General features: G+C 37.0%; 2 protein-coding genes across 2 annotated transcripts in view; both read right to left on the reverse strand.

The window, feature by feature from the left end:
* LOC133836361 (tRNA-dihydrouridine(16/17) synthase [NAD(P)(+)]-like) lies at nt 1–4,258 on the reverse strand. The gene is made up of 6 exons (XM_062266813.1): nt 3,844–4,258; nt 2,062–2,506; nt 1,825–2,002; nt 492–1,759; nt 258–431; nt 1–195 (listed from the first exon to the last, which is right to left on the reverse strand). Exons 1-4 carry the CDS (start codon nt 4,256–4,258, stop codon nt 1,274–1,276), a joined length of 1,524 nt encoding a protein of 507 aa, XP_062122797.1. The 3' UTR covers nt 1–195; nt 258–431; nt 492–1,273.
* The window catches only part of LOC133836340 (uncharacterized), a 24,032-nt gene continuing 5,444 nt past the window's right edge, over nt 4,180–22,767 (reverse strand). Inside the window, exon 2 of the mRNA XM_062266791.1 lies at nt 4,180–4,270. The gene's annotated coding sequence lies outside the window, so the exon portion shown is untranslated. The remainder of the gene's footprint in view (nt 4,271–22,767) is intronic.

Genomic DNA, 22,767 nt, shown 5'->3' on the forward strand with positions numbered 1-22,767 from the left:
TTGTCTGCGCGATGGATTTGTCATCATGTGGCGAAAGCCCTTGAATGCGCTGGTCCATAAACGCATTAAAAATTCATAGTGACCATAGCTGCATGGCAATAGTTGCATTAATTTCAATAGCGGAAACAAGAGATCCAGTTGTGCCACAATTTTCAGTTTCTTTCGATTTTATCATTTTTCTTTTTAGTATGAACTCTATATAAATGAAAAGATAAGTTTTATACATTGATTTAAAACAATATGATGTCAACACTCACTTTTTATGTCTTGTTAGGGCATCTTTGCGAGCGAAGGATCTGCCGCAAATGTCACAACAGTTCTTGCCATCCTTGTGCGACCTTGCGTGTCGAACTAGATTGTCCTTGCGCTGAAACATTTGATTGCAGCCCTCGAAATCGCAAGGATAGAGGACAACGTTGCCGTGTGTTGTTCTGCAATAGAAAAAAAATAATTAACTACTTGCAAGCCTTTTGTAAGATTACTGTTTATACTTGTAATGTCGTCGCAAAGATTCCACATTGCTAAAGAATTTAGGACAATCGGTGCAACCCCAAGTCACAACTGGGGTATCGGGTGGCTCAACAATGTGCGTTTTCAGATGGCGTTGTAATGCGGCTTTGAACCAGAACGCTTTGCCGCATCCATCCACGTCGCATCTAAAAGTCTTATTCTCATCCATATGGCCAATAATTCACAAACTCGGCTCCCAAAAACAAAGGAAAGTACAGATTTGTTCACACTGACAGCACGTTCAATGCTTCTTGATCTATTGTTTGCTTGACAGCAATTACGGCTGCATCTTTGTGTCACTTGGCAGAAGTCAGCTGCCGTTGTGCCATTGAGATTGGGTTTTAAGCCTTGTAACAGTGATATCTTTTAATAATTGACGAAATTGGTCTATTTTGTTTATTGCTTGCTAGACTAGTGCTGGGATAATACCGACGACTGCTATCAACAAGCACAAAAATATCGATAACACGATATTGTTAGTATTGATGTCTTCTTACAGAGTTGCCGCCATCTAAGTTCAATTTGCTCATTTAAACCAGTTCAGTTGCTCAGAAATGCTTGATGTTATGCACATCAGCTGTTAATGTAATGACACTTCTTAACATCAGGTAAATCGCGCTGTTAATTCAATTTTGGCGCTAAATTCAAAGTTTTGTAATAAGATTTTTGTTTATTTGCACAGAAGAGCATAGGAACAACAGAAAAAGTACTTTCCCATATTTGTAGATGATACAAATTTCCGCAAATTTACAAAGTGAAAATATCAAGAAATATTCCCACCTAAAGCTACATTATCAATGCTTAGCGAAGTTTCCTCCGTCGGTGTCCCATTATTATTTTGTTGCTTGGAATGCTCCTCAAATTGCTTGGCCTTTGCACGGCGTGACTTTATTAATATGCCATGACCCGGACAATCCGAATCCTCAGCATAGCATTTATCGCGACAGCAGATGCGACACAATCGAAACTCGCATTTGGAACCCAACGGATTGGCGCATTGTGTGCAGTACTCCAAATGTCGTTCATGCCGTAGCTGAATTTGTGCCTCCGTTTTGTTTGGTCGCCGCTGGCGTCTTCGCAGCTTCTTCATGCGTTTTCGCGAGATTTCGTTGCCGGCATTATCGAAATACTGTCGCTTAGCGCGATTCGGATCACTGGCATCACGTTCCTTCTCGGCGATTTTCTGGCGATGCGATTCCGGCGAAGCGCGTATATACGGCTGGCAGAGCCAAGGAGGCAACGCGGGCAGCTGAAAGACGAGAAACAAGTCATTAAGAGCCACCAAATGACACTTATTTTTTAATGAAAACTCACCTCCTCAGATCCGTCAGCGCTCATGTTGATTTCCATTTCTTCCGGTTCGTAAGTAACTTTGCCCGACTGATACGGTTCATATTTGTCCCTGATTTTGGCCACCACACTTTGGAATTGTTCCAGCTGATTGGCCGTCGCTAGTTGCTCCCGCAATTCCGAGTTTTGTTTCACATTCATGCTGTCAACAAAACAAACCTTTTAAATGACTTAATTTACTTTATAATTTGTCGAACTTACATATGATGAAAGAGCTTGAAGAGATGGCCGCGTATATAGGATGTGGGACAGGGATATAGATGCACAAATTCCAAGTATTCGGTGGCCATTTGCCAAACAGGAGGTGCGATGCCTTTGAACAGTGCGGGATTGTGCAGATTCCCTTCGGCTGTCATGACGCCATCGACACCCGTCTCTTCCAAACAACGATGCACATCGTCCAGCCCCAAAATGTTACCATTGGCAAACATGGGTATCTTGACATGCTGCCGCACATCCTTAATGTAGCTCCAGTCTGCAATGCCCGTTAGCGGACCCTTTTGTTCCCGCGTCCTGCCGTGCACCGTCAGCAGTTGACAGCCGGCAGACTCGAGCATTTTGGCATAGTTAATTGTCTTTTCGCGATCCTCGAAACGACGTATTTTGCAGGTCACCGGCACCGATAGCTTCTCGTGCAGCGTGCGCACTAAAATGCAGGCAGGGATTAATACGGCATAGCGACATATCTCCGCGCGACATATCTCCGCTCGGTACAATTTTCGAGCGGAATTATGTCGTTTTTATTTGGCGGAGCTATGTCGTTTTCAAAACGTCATATCTCCGCGCGGAGTTATGTCGCTTTTAAAACGACATATCTCCGCTGAACAAAAAGCGACATATCTCCGCGCGGAGGCGACATATTTCCGCGCGGAGTTATGTCGCTATGAAAAGTTACATCTCCGCCGATTTATTAGCAACTCATCTTCCAATAGAATAAATTTAATGTTTTTTTTTTAAATTAATTTCATACAGAAAGTTGAATAGAAAATCTTAATAATTTAACGATAATATCAATCCCTTAAAAAACGCAGTTTTTCACAAGTCTTTATTAAGTATATGTATTATTTTTATTAATTTTTACATAAATCAGTTCAACTTATATATTATACATATGAACAATTCTCTGACCGAATTTGTGCGACCGTCATTACAGTGAAAAAAACATAAACTATACACATTTTAAAAATAAGAAAAGGTTATTCTCATAGCTCTAGATTAGTAAGAATAACTTTCACTTATTTTCAAATTGGTTTAGTTTATGTTTTTTTCACTGTAAAGACGGTCGCACAAATTCTGTCAGAGAATTACCCATATTACATACATTTATTTAATGTGCATGAAACTTAGTTTATTATTTTAATTTTTTAATTATATATATAAACATTACGGATAGCTTCTTTGACAACTTGTTGACACGTTGGACATTTTGGTTCACCACTGTCAGGATCGTTAGGATCATCGTTCTGTTCTTGATTATGAGCCAGAATTTGATCCCAACATGCTGCACAAATATTCACATGATTACATGGGCGCAATAAAACCGATTTTGGTTCGATAAGAAATACATTGCAGGGATTCATTTGAAATATAGATGAATCGGATATTTGACTGGATTTTGAGTATATATGCATGTATATGTACGTATATATTATATATTATACATAATACATAATTCATTCAAGTGTAAGATGAGTCTCTAATAAATCGACGAAGAAATGTCGTTTTCAAAACGTCATATCTCCGCGCGGAGTTATGTCGCTCTTAAAACGACATATCTCCGCTGAACAAAAAACGAGATATCTCCGCGCGGAGATATGACGTTTCAAGGCGACATATCTCCGCGCGGAGTTAAGTCGCATTAAAACGTCATATCTCCGCGCGGAGATATGTCGTTTTTTGTTCAGCGGAGATATGTCGCGCGGAGATATGTCGTTACCCCGATTAATACCAAATTCACTTGGGTTGGGAATGCGAAAGACTTACCAATCTGTGTCAGCAACTCCCACTCATCCTGCAAGAAGGAGCCGTAATGTCCACGCTTGGCAATCGCTTGCGGACATCCCAGATTAATATCCACTGCATCGCAGTAATCCTGTGCCGCCAGCGCTGCCTCCAATATCTGCTGTGGATCATTACCACAGAACTGTATTATCAATGGCCTGTCCTCGGTGCAGGTTTGCAGAGCATCCTTGCGGTACTTGAGGTCGTTGGCGAACAGATTCGCATGGAACATCGGTGAGTAGCAAAGCTGAGCACCATAACGGCGACAGAGCATGCGCCACGCCAGCTCACTTTGATCCACCATCGGTGCGACAATGTAGCGCGGTGAGCCGAGCACGCGATGATAGAACTCATAGCCAGCTAGTTTGTTGTTAGCTTCGCGATGTTCGTTCACCATTTCATGTAGCTGCTGCAAAGACAAAATCAATAGCAATACATTTCACAGCTGTTTAAAAAATTCAAAATTTGAGATAATCAGTCCAGCGTTGCCACATATTCAACTTTTATCGGAAGCAGTTGTAGTAATCGACAATCGGCAACGATCATTACTTGTTCACAGTTTTGCAACTAATTTGTGGTGTTTTTGTCGCTATTTGATAAATTAGCTCTTTAATAAAAGTTAAAAAATTAATTATACATATATTATCTGCAACTCTTTTTTGACATTTTTATCGCAAGCAGTAACAATCGATTATCGCCATCGATCCTTTTTTGTCAACTGCTTCGCAACGGTTTGCTGACCACGTCGCCATTTTGATTAATGCAAAAAATTGTTGCTTCAAATTGTGGGCCATTTTTATTTCAGCTTGACCAGCAGGGACCACCTGCTGTGGTAAGCTAATTAGCGACACATTAGCCAAAAAAAAAAAACTGGGCGCAGCCGTGCGGCAGCGTAAAGCTAAACAAATTTATATGCGAGTAGCCATATAGAATGAGTTGTGGGCGTTTCACTTTCAGCATGCTCCAATTACACGCATCTATGGCGGCCTGCAAACACATACGCACACATAAACAAGTTGTGTGAGTAAGTGTGTGGATTACAGGCCTTTACAGTACATGACTGCATTTCACTTTCCACGCGATGGGTTTCGCTTTTCGTGCAAAGCAGCGTAAAAAAAGCGCTTAAAGTCCAATTGCAACAGTGCAGCAGCTATAACAATGACTCGACTAATTGAGTTACTTGGGAAGTTACGCAGCTTAATTGCATTTTCAATATGATTTTCAATCTGCGCAAAGTTCGTTAAAGCGGCTTAAAATACTTATGAAAAATGGGAATAGTGCAAGAGAGAGAGAGAGGGAGAAAGAGAAGTTTTACCTGTGCAAGAAGAACTTGCATAACTTGACTCGATTGTAAATCTGATTTGCCGTGCGACGTGCACACAAACAAACAAACGAAAACTTTTTACATTGAAAGTTTACTGACCGGAAATGGCATGCAATTTTTATCAATGGCGTTCCACCCTTTTCTCTTGTGCAATTGTTGTAATTCCAAGAAGTCATGTTCCTCTTCTTCGTCTTCTTCTTGCCGCTTTTGCTGATGTGCAAAAGTTTTCTTATTTTATTTTCATTTGTATTTATTTGGGTTGCCAATGTCTGCTAGTAATTAAAGTTAAGAAAATGTAGTGAAAAGTTTTGTGCGAACGTAAATTGCATAAGAATCAAATGAAGGCGTATTACAATAGCATGAAGGGGGCGTGGCGCAGCCATGACAGATGTTGCCTGTGTCATAATTATGGCCAAATTACAAGCAACTTACCGAGGAGGCACACAACTACACAACTCTCTCTCTCTCTTTCTCTCTCTGGCCAGACAAGGCAACTTTACTGCCGCAGAGAAATGGGCATTTTGCAATTAAAAACTTTTGCAAATTGTGCAAAAAGAAGCCAGTTGTCGGAGCGAGAAAGCGAACAAGCAACTGCAACCAGAGGCAGCAAGTAAAACAATGTTGTAAAAGCAGCAGAAATTCCCTTTTTCGAGTCTGCATTTAATACAAATGCTCTTTCAACAGCAACCAGAAAATGCTTTATTTAAATTTCAGCAAATGTGTTTGTATATTTTACATCTCTAGCAATTTAAAGCTTTAATTTTATTGCAGTTTCTCAAATATGCAGATTGCTAGTCGCATTTTATTGGTAGTTAGAACAGCAGAGCGTTTTAATCAAATTGCAGTTGCAAATTTTAGCAATGTATTGTTTGTGTTTATTTCTCAATTTGCTTTTAAGTGCAAAAGTCATGAGACTAGTTTGTCTACCGCATAGTAAGCTTTAATTAAAATCAATTATTTATATTCGAAATTTTGTGTGTCAACTTTGATCTAAATTGAATTTAATATGCGTATTATTTATTAATGAATGACTTTTCCATGCATTAAAATGCTGATCAAATGACCATCAATATTTAAACACAGCAGTATTTTGAAGCAAACAATTATATTCAAAAGTTTTACTTTTACTTACTTAACTTTAAAGTAAAATGAGATTTTATTTGCAGGAATATCATTTCGTTTAAAATTAATAAGTATTCGCATTTATCGCTTTTTGTGGCAAATAATATTTGTAACAATTTCTAACCATTCTACTATATTCTACCTTTTTTTATTTCTTTTGATAAAGTAAAATTCATAGTACATTAATATTTTATGTGCACTTCATAGAATGACTTTTACATTTACTCCAAAATTAATTATTCTCAACAGAATGTTCGTAGATTATTTCTAACATGCAATTGTATAAAAATTATTACTTTTCTCTTTAATAAATTCAACTTTTTTCTGCATCTGAAAAGTACAACATCCACTTGAGTGTAGCGTATAAAACTACTTACCACAAAGTGGCCAAAAGTACTCTCGAGTAATTGAAAGACCGCAGATAATGTCTCCAAATCATGGCAGTACCTTTTCTGAACTTCATCCTCCTCCTCCACAACAAAAAAAAACGAAAAAGGAAGTTGTTTGCAATTGTGGCTACAAAACTGATTTAAGCAATGTTTTCGTTGTTTGTTTCGCATGTCTGGCAGAAACAGCAAAAACAGATAATTAATAATTTCCGCACTAATTAAGCCGAATCAATATCAAGTGTACAAGCAGCCAAGAGCCAAGAGCGTGCCAAGGTTTGCCACATTTTGCTTGCTCTTCGCTTTTGGTGTGGCTTTCACTCGCCAAAGCTATAGATAACAAATGGACTACACAGTCGGGCAGTCAAGCATGCAGCAATGGATAATACACTTCAAATTCCCTTGCAGCACGTTGTTGCATGCGTTGTTGCAGTTGCAAACTCTGGCCTGCCTCTCTCTGCCCCTCCCTGGCCATGTGCTTGACCACACTGCAAGCAATTTTCATTTTGCCAATGCTGCGGCACGCGTCCATTTTCCAATTTTCAAAATGGTTTCACTGGCTAATCGCAGCGGTCCAATGCTGTTTATTTAATGGTCACCTTCCAGCACTCTCTGGTCGCCGCATAAAAAATGCAAAAGGAAAAATTGAAAAACGCAAAGGGAACAATCAACAAACCAGGGCTGGCAAGAAACCCGACAAATCGGTTCCCTTGCAAAATGCACTGCAGTTGAGTTGAGTGGAACTGCACTTTGAGGAGGAACTAAATGTGGAACTAGTTATGAGCGAATGCATGAACTTCTTACGTGGAACTAGTTATGAGTGAATGAATGAACTAAACTGCAATTTGAAGAGGAATTAAATGTGGAACTAGTTATGAGCGAATGAATGAACTTCTTTCGTGGAACTAATTATGAGCGAATAAATTAACTAAACTGCAATTTGAGGAGGAACTGAAATTTAGAGCTAGTTACGATCGAATGAATGAACTAAGCCCATTAAGCTTTAAAGAAATTATCAGATGAGTTAAAGCTTTAGCTCTTTAATGAAAAAATAAAAAAATTCTTAATCTTAAAAAACCTAATAAATTGTAATACTTTAATTTCTCAAAATATATATATAATATAAAACAAATTAAATTGGACAAACTGATATTAATTTATATGTATAGTAAAATAGTGAATATTGCGTAATAATTAAAATACTAATACAAAATAATAAATTTAATATCCTTTATCTTTTAACGTAATAAAACTGTAAATTGAATTGAATTTAAAAAGTAAAATTGAGATGATATATTTATAGTTTTCCTAGAGCTATTTCTTTACTAAAAAGAGGTGTTTGGATAACAAATATTAAATCAAAAGTAGAAATTCAATTAATAATAAGTGAAAATTGTAAAGCACATTTCAAAATATGAATTAAATTACATTTGCTTTGTATACTCGTTGACTTTAAACCCAAAGGGTATTGATATCTATTTGCTGCAGGCGAAAGTATTGCCCAGTCAGCAAAATGTGTTTGTTGCGGCCACGCCCCGCATGTTGAAGCCCAAACACTAGCAGAAACGTTGAAGCCCAATAAAAAATGAAATATAAGTAGAAATATAAAGGAATTGCCAATGCGCAGAAAATGTGAATTAACTGGATTGCATTCAACGAGGCGTTAAATCCTTTCAAGCCACAACCATGAGCACTTGCCACAGCCGAAGCCGAAGCCCAAGCCCAAGACACACAGTTGGAATCGTAATCGGAGGCAGAGACAGACGCAAAAGCAGAAGCAGAGTCAGAGTCATGGAGAGTCGTGAGTCGAGAGTCGAGAGTCACTGGCTGCTTGGCATTTCAACTTTGACATGTTTTTGCGGTTTACTTATGGGACCGTCGAGGGTAGAAGAGAGCGTCCCAATGAGACGTTGTTACAATCCTTAAGCCAAGATTCCCCTTCCCTCTTTCCTCCTCCCTCCGCACTACATTGCTATCCACAATTACCCGCAATTTGTGACTCGCAGCTGCTTCAGCTTCAGCTGCTGCTGTTTTATTGTCGGTTCTGGCTTTATGCTTATACGTATCTGTTTTTCTGCGTGGATCTGTCAGACATTCCAAAGATGGCGATGCCGGCGCCAAAATATGACCTCATTTCAGTCACACACACGCACACACACACACACACACACACACACACACACACATACACATACGCTCATACGCTTGCAAGCACACAAACAATACGTATATAAAGTCAGGCATTACGCATACGCGCTGTGGGCCGAAGGCTGAAGTCAAATAATGAAATGTAACCAACAAAAGCAATAACAAAATGCAAAAAATATACATAACATATATAGTAGTAAAAACTTTTACTTGTTTTACAGCCTGCAAACGCAATGACATTTCAAGTGCCGCGTTGCAATTCCCCAGGCGTTGGCGTGCTTGGCCAGTCAACCAAATGTTAATGGAAAAACAGGGCAACGGAAAAAACACAAAAAAAAAAAAAAAAACAGAAAAATGCGAAAAACGAAAGAAAAAGCTCTTTGCGTGCTACCACAAACAGCAACCAGCAACCAGCAACCAGAAATGTCCATTAATTCATTGTATTGCACTTACACGAAGGTGGAAATTGCGATTAACCTATTAAAAATGAGAGCGTTCGACCCCAAAGTAGATTAACTTGCTCCATTCGACCACAACAAGATACTTATACTTATGAAATTTCCATTTTCATTTTCATTTCCATTTAATTTCCACGTTTTTGTTGCTCTTGTTTGTCGTCTGCAACCCAATCAGAGCTTTATTGTTGTGCCGCGTGTTGCAAACAAGCTGTTCAACTGAATGCGAATGCAAAACGAATGCAAAGCGAAGCGAAGGACATTCACTAATTGAACATTTTCCAAAAGGATTATCAATTTGCGTCGTAGCTTTGCAGCTTTGGACAACTATTGATTGAGATAATAGCTTGACCATAGCATTATATTACACAATAATTGCTTTATTTTGAGAACCTTTAGGGGGCAGTTTTATTGCAACGCTTTGAGGCACTTTTATTGTTGTTATTCAGCTTGTGGTAAACGCATTGATTAAAGCTATAATTTAAAGTTGAATTTAATTCCTATATTCAATTACTTAAAAAGTATGTTTACCAGAATTGGAATAAATAAATTTTGGAAATATAGTAATCTGACATGCTCTTTCGTTGCATTCAACTTAATTTCACTCTGTTCAGTTTTCTTTCTTATTGAATGCAAATTTTAATTCGACGATAAATATTTTCTTTCCTTTCTCTTACAAATACATTTTTAAGTGGTCATAAAGAACTTTTTTTTTATTTCCTTTAGAGTAATGATTTATTATCCTTGTAAGTATTTATATTTTATTTATATTTAAAATAAAGAACAAACTGCTAGAACAGTCTTTCGATAAAATTAAAAAACAAAATAGATATTAAAGGTAATAATTTGCAATGATGATTATTAAATAGAAATATTCTTGAAAGTTTTTTACAGGCTATTTCCAAAGAAGTGGAATAAATAATTTAATAGAAACTTGGTAATCTGAGATGCTCTTTCATTGGATTCAACTCAATTTGCCTTTAAGCTACTTTACAAAGGGTTTCCCTTTAAGAGGCAACTTCTCTTGTTGCAACTAGGAGTTCTTTATGCAACGCTGAAGCCACCTTGGGGCAAGTGTATACTATCTAAAATCTGCCTTAGAATGCGCTAAAAGAAATTTGAAACTTTAGTTAATGAGGTTAAGTCGAAGAAGAAGCAAAAAAGGGGCTAAAGCATTGTGTGCACTGCATTTTGCTGGGCGTGGTCGCGTTTGCCTTTTGTTATATATGTCTCTATGTGTTATGTGTTGTGCGATGTGTATGTTATGCAACGAGGTCAAAGTCAGGGCGCACTGCCAAGTGGCAAGCAAGCAAGTGGCAAGTGGGGAGTGGCAAGAAGAAGTAATTCCTGCAAGCGCCGCTGACGCAATAAACCATAATAAAAGGCCGCATTGTGCTCAGGGCTCAAGGACAATGGCTAATGACAACAAGAACTTGCAAAACTGGGGGACAATTTGGCGACGTTTCTTCTTCTTTTTTCGTTTTTTTATGGGGCGTGGCAACTCTTGCAATGCAGACAGCATCAGCAGCCTAACTGCATTTTTTTTTGGGGGAGTGAATACGTAATCAACGTGTATTGATTGAAATGACAGTTGCTTCAGCCTCACTCTCTCTCTTTATCTCTTTCCACCTTCAGTGCTGGCAATTAAAATTGGTTTATTAATTATTTTGGGCGCCAAGACTTTTCGGGAATCTGCAGACGCAGCCGCGACTGCTTCCCCTTCAAGCGCGGTTCCCAACTTTGTTTGCACACTTCTGATGAAATTTTATTACACAGCTCATTAGGACTAATGATGCTTGTTGGTCGAGCCGCGCTGTCAGCTCAAAGTTAGCGGGCCGAAATCATCAGCACAGAAAAAAAACACAAGTAAACAAATATATAACAAAAAAATCAAGTTAGCTAAAGAGGAGAGTATTCGACTGAGAAATTCCCGTTAGCTGTATTTATTTCAATTTATATTTATTCAATACAACACTATCGATTTTTTGGGGGCGTAAGTGGGTGTGGAAAAAATATAAAACGTGCTTTCCAACGTAAGATATTCCCAGAGTATTGTGACAAATTTTGGTGTGTGTAGCTTTTATAGTCTCTGAGATTTAAGCGTTCAAAGTAACGGACAGACAGCCAGACAGATAAGATATTACTGAAATACACGTAATTCTGAAGGCGACGGTCGCTGCTCATTATACCCTTGCATATTTTTTGCTGCCGGGTATTAAAATGGAAATAAAATGAAGCATTGCGCAAACTTGAGCCTTGAGACTGAGCCGAGGACGAAGACGAAAACGAAGACGAGAGGCGATAATGAAGCAACTGCCATGGCCAGCATCAATCTCCAACCACTCACATGTGACCAAGGCTGCGTGTGTGAGTGTGTAAGTTAAGTGTTTGCGGGTGTGTGTGAGTGAGTGTGAGTGTGTCTGGCTGGCTGGCACTTAATTATATTTGTACTTTCTCGTATGAGGCCCCAGACAACGTCAACGTCAACGAGAACGACGCCAGATGAGGCCAACAAGCAAATTGAACGTGAAATCCACTGATTGACTTCATGCAACACCCACAGAGGCATAGCAAGGGATAGAGAATTGCGGAGAGTTAGGGATATGAAGGATATATTAGTGCTAAAAAGGCGCAAGAGAGAGAGAGAGAGACAAGTGCTGCGAGGTGTTCAAGTTGCAGCTTCTTAATGCGCATTTTATTGCTGCACTTCTTGAGTTGACAGCTTAAGAAATCCAAAACTAATGTGCAGTGAAGCTGACTGAGAAATACTCTATGAAACTGAAAAGCACGTAACTAAACACAAAAGTCAATATCAGTTTAGCAGTTTCATTTACATAATATCTATATTTCTACATTTAAGATATATTTAAAACACTGCTTTACTATATTCATTCTTATTTTAGCCCTACAAATCTATTGTTTTTTAATTTTATTTATTATCCTTAGGTTTTTTAAATTATAAATTTGTTAAATATAAATATTTTTCAAATAAAGTATTCTTTAAATGTTTGTGTTCCATTTTCATATATAATGTAAAGCATTCAATATTCTTCAAGTACTATTTTGTTTTACTATCTTCAGGCTGGTAAATTCTTATCTAATTAAATTTATTTTTTTCCAAATGTATATTTTGAGTACATGAATGAATACATTCTTCTTTAACAAATTTTAATTTCTAAACATCGATGAAGTAGAATTTAACCTGATTAATGCTAAACTCTCATTCATATAAATAACAAATGCTGAGCTAGAATTTAGTATATTTTTATTGGTTTGGTATTTCATAATTATACTACATTTTTCATTATATCTGATTTAATTTCTTGTATGTACTTGTAAGTTTTATGAACTACAGCGACTAAATTTAGTCAATTTATTGAGTTCCATTAGCGTGCTAAAGAGCTTCCTTTAAAGAAAAGATAAAGAATTTATGACGCTGCTTGCGACTTCCTTTGGCAGCAAGCTAATGTACTCCTTATATCGTGTTGTATCTTTAAGTGGAAATCGTTGCCTAGCCAAAAGGCGTCGTTTACTTTGTTAGCCTGTTGAAGCGAATGCTGAATGAATGCGAGTTGCGAGCACGACAAGAAAAAGAAAAGAAAAAAAAAAACAGAGAGGTGAGGAGCAAACGAAGTTTAGTTGTTGGATTTGTTTATTTGTTATTTTGCTGCCTTGCAGCAGTAAATGTGTGTGAGTTCGATACGAGTATGTGTGTGTGTGTGCGAATCGAAAGGTGTGTGTACAATATACAAATACATATGTACTGTAGCTGATATAATGTTGCATACTTAGGGGGAAGGAACAAGGAACGAGGGACAAACAAGCCAAATGACACGTACCCATAAATCCCCGACGTTTTATTGCCGAGTGTTCGGCTTAAGGCTCCAAATGTGTACATGTGTGTGTGCGTGCGTGTGTCCGAGTGCATGTATGTGTGTGTGCTGTCACATTTGTGTGATTTGTTTGGCCGGGACAAACACATGACGTTGCGTCTCGTCGCGTCGCGTCGCTTCAAATGCCAAACGACGAACGACGAACGACGAAAGGCAAACAGGAAATATAAAATGCCAAACAACAATTTACTTTGTTAATTTACGCAATGTATTTGCATAAATAATACATATGCGAGTTAAGTTTTCCTCCAGATGACGCCTCTTCCACCCTCACCCTCCCTTATCGATATTTACTTGTGTATGCTTCGGCTGCTTTCATTCGGCATTCGCTGCGTATACGCAACAATATTTATGAATATTTCAAATCGAATTAGAGTTGACGTTAATGTTGCTTCAATGTTTCCGAAATATGCGAGACAAACGACTTATCGATTGGCTATTCATTAGTATCCATGATATATTATTACTAATCGAAATTATAAGCCTTGAGCTGGACAATCGCAATGACTCACTGACTGACGAAATGTCCTTGCTGATTGCATGATTGAACTAACTCATTAATCAGATGTACAGAGATAGTACTTTTGAATAAAGAGGCAATCAATTTTAGTGACAAGCGATTGTCGAGAAGAATTGTCTTATTATTAATGTGGGAAATGCAATTAATTTAATGTTCGATTATTTACTATTTTTAGTTGCTCAACATTCTAATCTAATATAATTAACAAAAAGCATAAACAATGAACTATTTTTTGCCTTTGAATTTCTCTTCTTTTTTTAGCAAACGAAATTGTAAGATTGTTACGGAATGTTTATTTAATAATGTACTTAAAACATTTTAAATGCGGATGTAATTTTAAAGCCGATCGGTTAACTATATTTACAAGTAACCCTTATCTGAGCTTTCTACTAAGCTTTCAAATCCTGCTGCAAAAGAATCACCTTAATCAAATTTCTGATATATAATTTGTCTTGTTTTTTCAGCAAGAAAAAAGTAAGAAAGTAGTGCAAGGAAGTAGTTAGTATAGTGGAGTGTATTCTATTTTGAGATAGACGTTACCTCTTTTCAATAAAAGCAAAACCCAAAAATACTGAAGTATGTTATACCGAAAGCTATATTTGGTATATAACATAGAATACAAAATTGTGCATTAATTTAACTTAACAAAACGCATAATAAGAAACGATTTTCTGCCTTTAAATTTCTATTATGCTTCAGCAAACTAAAACGTTAGATTATCTAAGACAAGATAGATAAGTTAAACCATGCCTCTTTTAAATATGTCTTAACTATTCTAAAAATATACTAAATTAATTTACTAAAAAAAAACTAAAGTACTGAATGCTATATTTGGTATATTTCTACATTCAAATATACCAGATTGTCAATCAATGCAATGTGGGACTTTTGTTATGCTTTTAAAGAGTGTGTTAATTACATTTTATAGTTGCCTGGATCACTTTCAGACCTATTTCAGATACCATCTTTCAGACCCAATATTGTTTTATCTGCTACGTTTAACTTTGCTGTTTGACTTGCCACGCCTTGTTGACTATTGCCACAACATGGAGCACTGAGCACTGAGCACTATTCTGTTATCTGCTATAAAGTTGCCACAGTGCGCATAAAGTTCAATCAAAAGCTGGCTGCTGTTTTAGTCGTTAATCGAGGCCACAATCCTTGTGCAAACACACAAGGGCCAAACAGTCACATACGATGAGACGATGAGCTGAACTGAACTGAGCTGAGCAGAGTTGAGTTAAACGCAAATGACAACCGACATGATGACGCCCCTTAATGTTGACCATGATGACCACAACGGGTCGAGTTTAGTTGAGTTGAGTTTTACTGGGTTGGGTCACTCTCCTCTTCTGCCTTCAATGGTCGTGTCAACACATATGAACGTGAACGTGAGTCAACTACCAACAACAACAACAACAACAACAACTCGTAACTGACATCTGAGTTGGCTTACTAAATATTTAAAATGCCACTGAAAAAAAAAAGAATGAAAGGGGAAAAAGGCCACACGAGAATCAAGTTTCATGACACAAACTGAACTCATTGTGTCGTCACCTGGTGGCCAATAATTGTTTTTATGACACAGTTTTGTGGGCTAACCTTTTTATGTTTTGCTTTTATTTCATTCGTTTTACTTAAAAATACCAGACAAAAATATCAAAGCGCATGTAATATACCAAAAAATGAATAGTCAAACTCTGCTTTCAACTACATATCTAATTTTAGCCTAAATAAATTTAAATATATATATTTACCCCTGCAGTCTGACGTTCTTGGCTTGGCACAGCTCTACAATCAAATTTTACCCAAATTGACGACATTTTTATAGATTTTTTATTTCCAACACAACTGCAGGGGTTATTCCACACTATAATCTCTATTTAATTTGCACAGTTTTTGGACTGAAATTGTTATTGCCTTGGCTTGGCTATTGTTTTACATTTATTTATATATATTTTTTGTTTATTTCTGCTTTAATTTTACATTATAATATATGCAATTTTTGTTGCTTAACTTTTCGTTACCAAAATATATGTTTAATGTTTGCTTCACTCTAATTACAATTAATGTTTTGCGCGCTTGTTTAATTAGCTGCACTTTATTTACTTTTTACTTTTTAATTTTTCCATTTATTTTTATTGTTTCTCAAACCCTTGCCTCGCTTGCATATTTTGCAGTCTCATTCACTTGGTGTTTTCTTTTCAGCGTGCTTCGAAATAGAACAAATCAAACCCAATCCAGTTTGAAAGCAAAGTCATTAACTAAATTGAAAAATCATATTAAATGCTGAAGAGCCTGTTGCAGTCAGGACAAAGGGTGAAGAGTTCATTGAACCAACCAAAATAAAAATGGGTGAACGAAAAGTAGAAAAAGCAAAGCAAAAATTGTCGTGGCATGTTTCCTTCCTTCCTTTCCTCCGAAAGAGAAAAATACAAAAACGAGGCGCAAACAAAGCGGAGCTGAAGCAGGACCTTTGACGTATTCTGTTACAGGTTAGCTAGCCAAACTAATAGAAACGCCCAAACGGCGATTGCTAATGACAACCAGTTAAACCTGGAGTTGGGGTCCTTAGTTGAATTAGAAGCTGGAGCTAGGAGTTGGAGGAACAGGACTAAAAGGAGTTGGGAGCAAAAACAATTGCAGTCTCGATTCCCTATTTATGCCACAGCAGGAGCCGAGCTATCATGTGAGTTGTCCTCTTCTCTGTTGTCTGTGCTTCAAGTAGGCGTAGACAGAGGCGTGGCAGTATCTCTCTCTCTCTCTCTCTCTCTCTTTCTCTGTCTTGTCTGTCTGGCCGTTGACAGCGACGCCCAATTTCAAGGGAAATCAATCATAATTCAAGCGCCGTCAAATGGGTGCAGTACTCCACACAAGCCCCCCTCTCGGACCCTCCACTCTTCCACTTGGTAACCTGGTAATGGAAATTGTATTATGTGGCGCACCTAAAGGCCTTCCTTTCCCCTCCGCTCCCCTCCCCTCACAGTGTTTATTGATAGATAGACAGCGAACACTCAAGCAGGTAGTTCATCTTTTTTCGGGCAGACTTTCGAGACTTTTCAAGCCGATTGACACGCCCCAATCGTTATGCTCCCCTCGTTACGCCCCTCTGCGATTTATGTAGATTTCTTGTCTGTGAGAAGGGGAAGGGGAAAGGGTGCTCTTGTTGCGTGTCCATTGCAAATGAAGGCGCAACGTTAAATTTATAATTGATGCGGCTGCAATACAAACACTACAGACAACAATTGCTCATGACAACAACTAACTGTTGCCATGGGGCAGTCAAGGGAGGGTGGAGAGTGACGGGAGGCGCTCGCTTTGGAGCCATAAACAAACTTTAACGAGAAGACATCGAATCAACTTGAGTTACTCGAGGGCGTTGCTAGGCGCGCTCAACTCGAGAGTGGCAGGAGCAAAAAAATAAGAAACAAAAAAATGGTGAGGAATATATGCGCCGAGTTTAATGGCCGTGCACACACACATGACATGGATGGACATCGACTTCAGCTTGGACATGGACATGTAATTAAAGTGGAATTTTTGCCACAATTCACACGGCAGACAAAACCAAAAAATAAAGCAACAACTGAAGTGTGAGAAGCCAAACCCAGGTGAGAGAGAGAACCTTGGCATTTCCCTCCACAAAGCCACGCCCCTTTGGCAGTCAAGTGTAGTCACAAATCGCCCCAGTGTATTTTTCACACATGTGAGCGGTCAGACTTTGAAACAAACTAAGGTCAAGGCGGGCAAGCGGGGAGCAACACAAACTTGACAGCTAAAAATTTAACAGGATATATTTAAAGCGCAGCCTTGAAAAGCGACGCAGGTTGCAGCAGCACAAGACTGCAAAGTGTGGCAGGTGCCACACACACACACACACACACACACAGCCTTGAATGCCGATTGCATGATGATAACTCTGGAGGATTGCTAGAACGCTAGAAATGGGCGAGTCCTCAACAAGAACAACTTTCTATTTATTTAACTATGATACTACGTTTTACTTTTTGCTGTACTCGAAACTTTGGGTAAAGAATTTAAATAGAAAATAGAAGAACACCTCAAATAACTGCTCAAGAAAATGTCAAATAAAGGTCTTTAAATTAATTTAAGAAAATCTTTTAGAACACACTACAAAGAAAATGAAATTTAAATTTCTTAAACTATAAAAATTTACTGTTCTTCTGTCATTAAAATGCACTGAAGAATCAATTCAAATATTTAAAGAATGGTTTCGAATTTAAAATAATTAAGTTTAAGTACACACATAAAAGTTTCACAATAAAAATAAAATTTTATAAGAAACATGTTACAGAATATATATATATATATATGTATATCAGAACAACAAACTACTCAGCTCTTTAGAGAAGTGTTTTGTTTAACAACAATGTTTACATTAATAATTTTTCAGAATATATGTATGCTTTTCATACTATTAAATCATTAATAATATTGATTAAATTTAAAAATACAATTAATGAGAAAATTGTTGTGCATTAAGAGATTCTAAGTTAAAGAAAGTATAACTAAATATTTCTATTGTAAGAATATTCGTTTAGAATAAATGCTATACCAGATTTTCCTTTAAGAACCAACATAGTAGCTTGGCAACATTGTAAATCATTCTCTAGACTTGTTTGTTGTTAATTTTACAGATGATTTAATGCAATTATAATGGCGATAAACAATTTGGCTTAAGCTGCAACAATGTTTGCCAAACCGAACGAACGACAAGCCAAGTTAATGAGCTCTTCGCTTGGCCCTAAATGTGAAGGTATAAACAACTTGACAGCAAGTTAAATGTAATGAAGCAGCAACACCATAAAATGTGTATATGTGTGTGTGTTGGTGTGTGTGTGAAGGTGTTTGTGTGTGAGTGTAAATAGCAGCAGGTGCAGCGCTAAATTGTTAATGCCAAGAGCCATCAAATTAAGCATTTTAGCACAGGAAAAGTAGGAAGATTTGCGCTAAAAAGTATGCAACACTTTTTGTTGTTGTGCTCTTTTTGTTTCTCTTTTTCATACTCAAACCGGAAATGAGCAAGTGCAGTGGAAATTTGCTCGACTTTTTGCACAGACACGGACCACATACATTTGTGAGTTTTGCCAGTTGAAGTGCAGTCAACAGAGAACTTCAATTCAAACTCCATTTAATATTATTGTTGCGAGTCAACTTTTTCCCATATTCTACCCATTTTTCCCATTTTTGCAATTTTCTATTCATGTCACACGAGACGATAGAATGAAAATACATGTCAGTTGTTGCACTGAAGTCGAAATTAGAGTGCGAGAGACACGACTTAGTCTAGGAGTCGACATGTTTTTGTAGCACACACGGAGAAAAGAGCATGAGGAGGAGGAGGTAAAATAACATTTATGGCTGACACAACAACAATGCAACTATATATAGCAATCATATAGCCATGTGTGTGTGTGTGTGTGTGTGTGTTAGAGGAAAGTGACCCAGCTTAGCAACTTTAATTAACCTGTCAGTTGTGGCACAATTGGGTACAATGTGACCAGCTGCCGCAAAGTGATTACGTCTCCAATTTGGGCATCTAAATTCAGAGTAATAGAACGAACAATTGCTATAAATTGCTGACATTATTTTGTTACAGCTGATGGCAGAGACAGCGCAGAGTGAAGAATTATAATTATCGTTTGACTGAGAGAGATTGGTAGATAAAATCTGAGGCACACACTCGAAGAGATTGCAACAGATTCGTTGTATGATAAGAGACAATTCTTGGAAATTTCAGCTGTAAATTTGATAGTGATACATTCGAAAGTTTTGTTTGACAACTGTTGAAAAATACGTATGTAAATACATACAAGTGCAAGATTCATATTGATATTCGCGCATTACATATATTGTGTATGTATTGGTGGAAAGGGATCTCAAGAGGCAACGGCAACGGAGCCTTCTGGTCGTCCCTCTCACACATTCCTTCACTTTTGTGCACGCGTCTAATTAGCGTCACTTCAGTTTTGACAGCGAGTTTGTGCGGTTCATAAAACATAAAATCAAAGTGTTCTTATTTATCTGGTTGCTTGTGGGGACAATAAATTAACAGATTTCTATAACAACAATTACTTATCTATGTAAGTGTGGAAACCTTGCACTATCTTTCAACTAATTGAAGTGAATATAGTATTTCTTTTTAGAATATGAAAATTATGAACGTTTTTTGAATTTATGCATTCTAAATTGAAGAAAAATATGAAATCCTAATAAATAAATCCTAAATAAATCCTGTCTGCTGCTCCCGAAAGTATTTAAATAAAATGTCTAGCTAAGGTGATGATAAAATTAGATTTTTTTTAATAAATTCCAGCGAAATTTGTCACGTGCGAAACTATTTACGGTAAAAAACATAAAAAAGAAACAATTTTAATATTAAGTAAAGGTTATTCTTCAATTAACTTTTAAGAGAAAAATAGTTCCAAAATCATTTGTAGCTCTATTTAAAGTTCTAATCAAGAGCTATAAGATTCATCTTTATGTTTTTTGTTTTGGTATATGTTTTTGCACTTTAGAAAAGTTAGAAAAAAAAACAAGAATTACCCATATATCTTATAAGTTCCTTGATGACGTAATTTGTCGACAATTCGAGTTGCTTTCGGTGCTAATACCCTTTTAGTGTATTAGAATCTGAGCACTGCAAAGCACATACATCAAATTGTTGCTGTTGCAAATCAGTTTCGAAGTTGCTACGATTGCTGAGGGGTCGAGTGAGTATGCCAACTAATCTTGCAGTGTTGCTGCTGTCAGTCTCAATGGCATGAGCTGTCGACTTTAAGAGTAGATTGGAGTGTTGTTTGTCTGCCTCACTCTACACTCCACACTCAACATCGTCTTCTTTTGCTGCCTCTTCTCTTGTGTGCATTATGACTGTCTCTCTAACTGTCTTGACGAGTATCTGCAGCAATCCATTCTTTTCGTGTACCCGCTCTCCTTCTCCCTCTGTCTGACGTACGTGTCAGTCGCGTTGCCAGTCCCGACTCAATCACATTTTTTGACGCATCATTTCCATTTTCAGCTGCGGAATTAATAATTCATGTTGAGGCATATTTAATGTTAGCCAGGAATTTCCCTATTTCCTGTCCCCCATTTCCGCTCCCTATTCCTATTGCCTCTTCCCACTCTTTTCCCCCCTTCCTACTTCTTTTTCCCATTACGAGTTGTATTCCTGTTTTGTGTTCTATGTGAAAATGCCGAACTATGGAGTTGAACTTTTTTCATTAGCCTTGTCAAGTTTGTAAAGTGTCTTTCCCACTCTCTCTTCTACTGTCTCTCTCTCTCTCCCTCTCTCTCTCTCACTCTTACCATACACACATGTTTATGCTCAGTGGGTATTACGCAATAGCTGCCCACACATTTCGGGGCATTGTTAGAGGGAGCTTTGGCAACTTTTGCCAGTGCATTTGAATTGAATTTGAATGAAAACATTTGCGTAACCATTTTGCAACTGCAGCACATGTGTGTGGGTGTGTGTGTTTGCTGCTTTTGTGTGTGTCTGTGTATGTGGCTTTTGTTTGCGCAAATGTTGCAAAGTCACAACAAGATGGAGCTCTGTTCCAACATAGACGCATAGATACAGATACATTGACAGCTACACAGAGAGTAAAGTGGGGAAATAAAATCAAGCAACCAAAACACACTTTAAACATTTTTGAATACTATACATTAGATTAGATTACATTTAGATTGCGTAGAAAATTGAAAATAACAAAAAGGATTATATACAAATAAAAGAGAAAATTAAATAATAAAAAAGAAAACCAAAATAAACATAGTAAATGATGATTAATTGAAATGCAGTGTAACAAAAGTAATATGAAATTTAACTAGAATGTATATATAAAAAAAAAATTAAAATATAATTTTAAAAATTATAATAATAATTATAATTTTAATATTAATATAACCATAAAACATAAAAAACAAAATATATTTTTAATTTCATTTCAAAGTAAACATCTAGTAAAGTAGAATCAATATAAATGTAACAAGAAATTAAAATAAAATTTAAGTAATGATAAATAAAAAAAAAACGAAACGTATTACTTTAATAAATATTGCATTTAATTTTAATTGCAGTCAAACTTTAGTGAGTTAACAAAGTATTGTAGAAAATTCAATTAAAATAAAAAATGTAACAATAAATTAAAAAAAAAAAGTCTGTCAAAAAAAGGTAAAGATAAATATAAATATTAAAAAAAAAGAAATGTATAAATATTATTTTCATAATTATTGTCAGTCAAAGCAAATATAGTGAATTAAGAAAGAAATGCAGAAAATTAAAATAAAATTAAGCATTAAACAAGAATTTAAAATAAAATTTAAATTGTAAAAAATTGTATAATTATTGAAGTTAAATAAATATAAACACTAAATAAAAAACCTTTTCATTATTCCATTTTCCCCCCTATATATTCCAAATCAAATGAGATTCGGTAACTGCTTCATAATTTTGCGCAGTGTGTGGAAGCTAGAGCTAGAGAGATACTTGTAACCGTAATCAGCGACGCCCCAGCTAACAGTTTTCAAAATGAAAATCAATATCGACTGGCAGAGTGAGTGAATACAATTGCATATTCCCCGCATGCCACTTCCTCCTCCCTAGTCATAACATACTTCTCCTCCCCCTTGCAATCAATTGTACATGACAGGCTGTTGCATATTTAACGCGAATGCGAATGCGAATCCGAATGCGAAGCGAAGCCATCCAACAGATACAACTCACAATATTTAGTTGAAAAGCGTATTGTGATTGTGTTTGTATTTGTATTTGTATTTGTGTGCGGTTAAGTGTTGTCTTCTCTACTGCGGAGAAGTGAGTGATGTGGGAGGCGAGATTCAGGTGCAAATCACTAAAAATATATGCGCATTGTATAGCACACATTTGTGAGCGGAGTGGAGAAGGCAGCGAAACCTTTTCAATACAGTTGAATGCGTTTCGTCGCATTCAAAGCAATTGCGAACGAGTGCGAACAAGTGTCTTCTCTCCTCTACTAATGCCACAAAAATATGAATCGCACACAAATCAACAGCA

Source organism: Drosophila sulfurigaster, chromosome 2L, assembly GCF_023558435.1.
Source record: "Drosophila sulfurigaster albostrigata strain 15112-1811.04 chromosome 2L, ASM2355843v2, whole genome shotgun sequence".
Taxonomy (NCBI): domain Eukaryota; kingdom Metazoa; phylum Arthropoda; class Insecta; order Diptera; family Drosophilidae; genus Drosophila; species Drosophila sulfurigaster.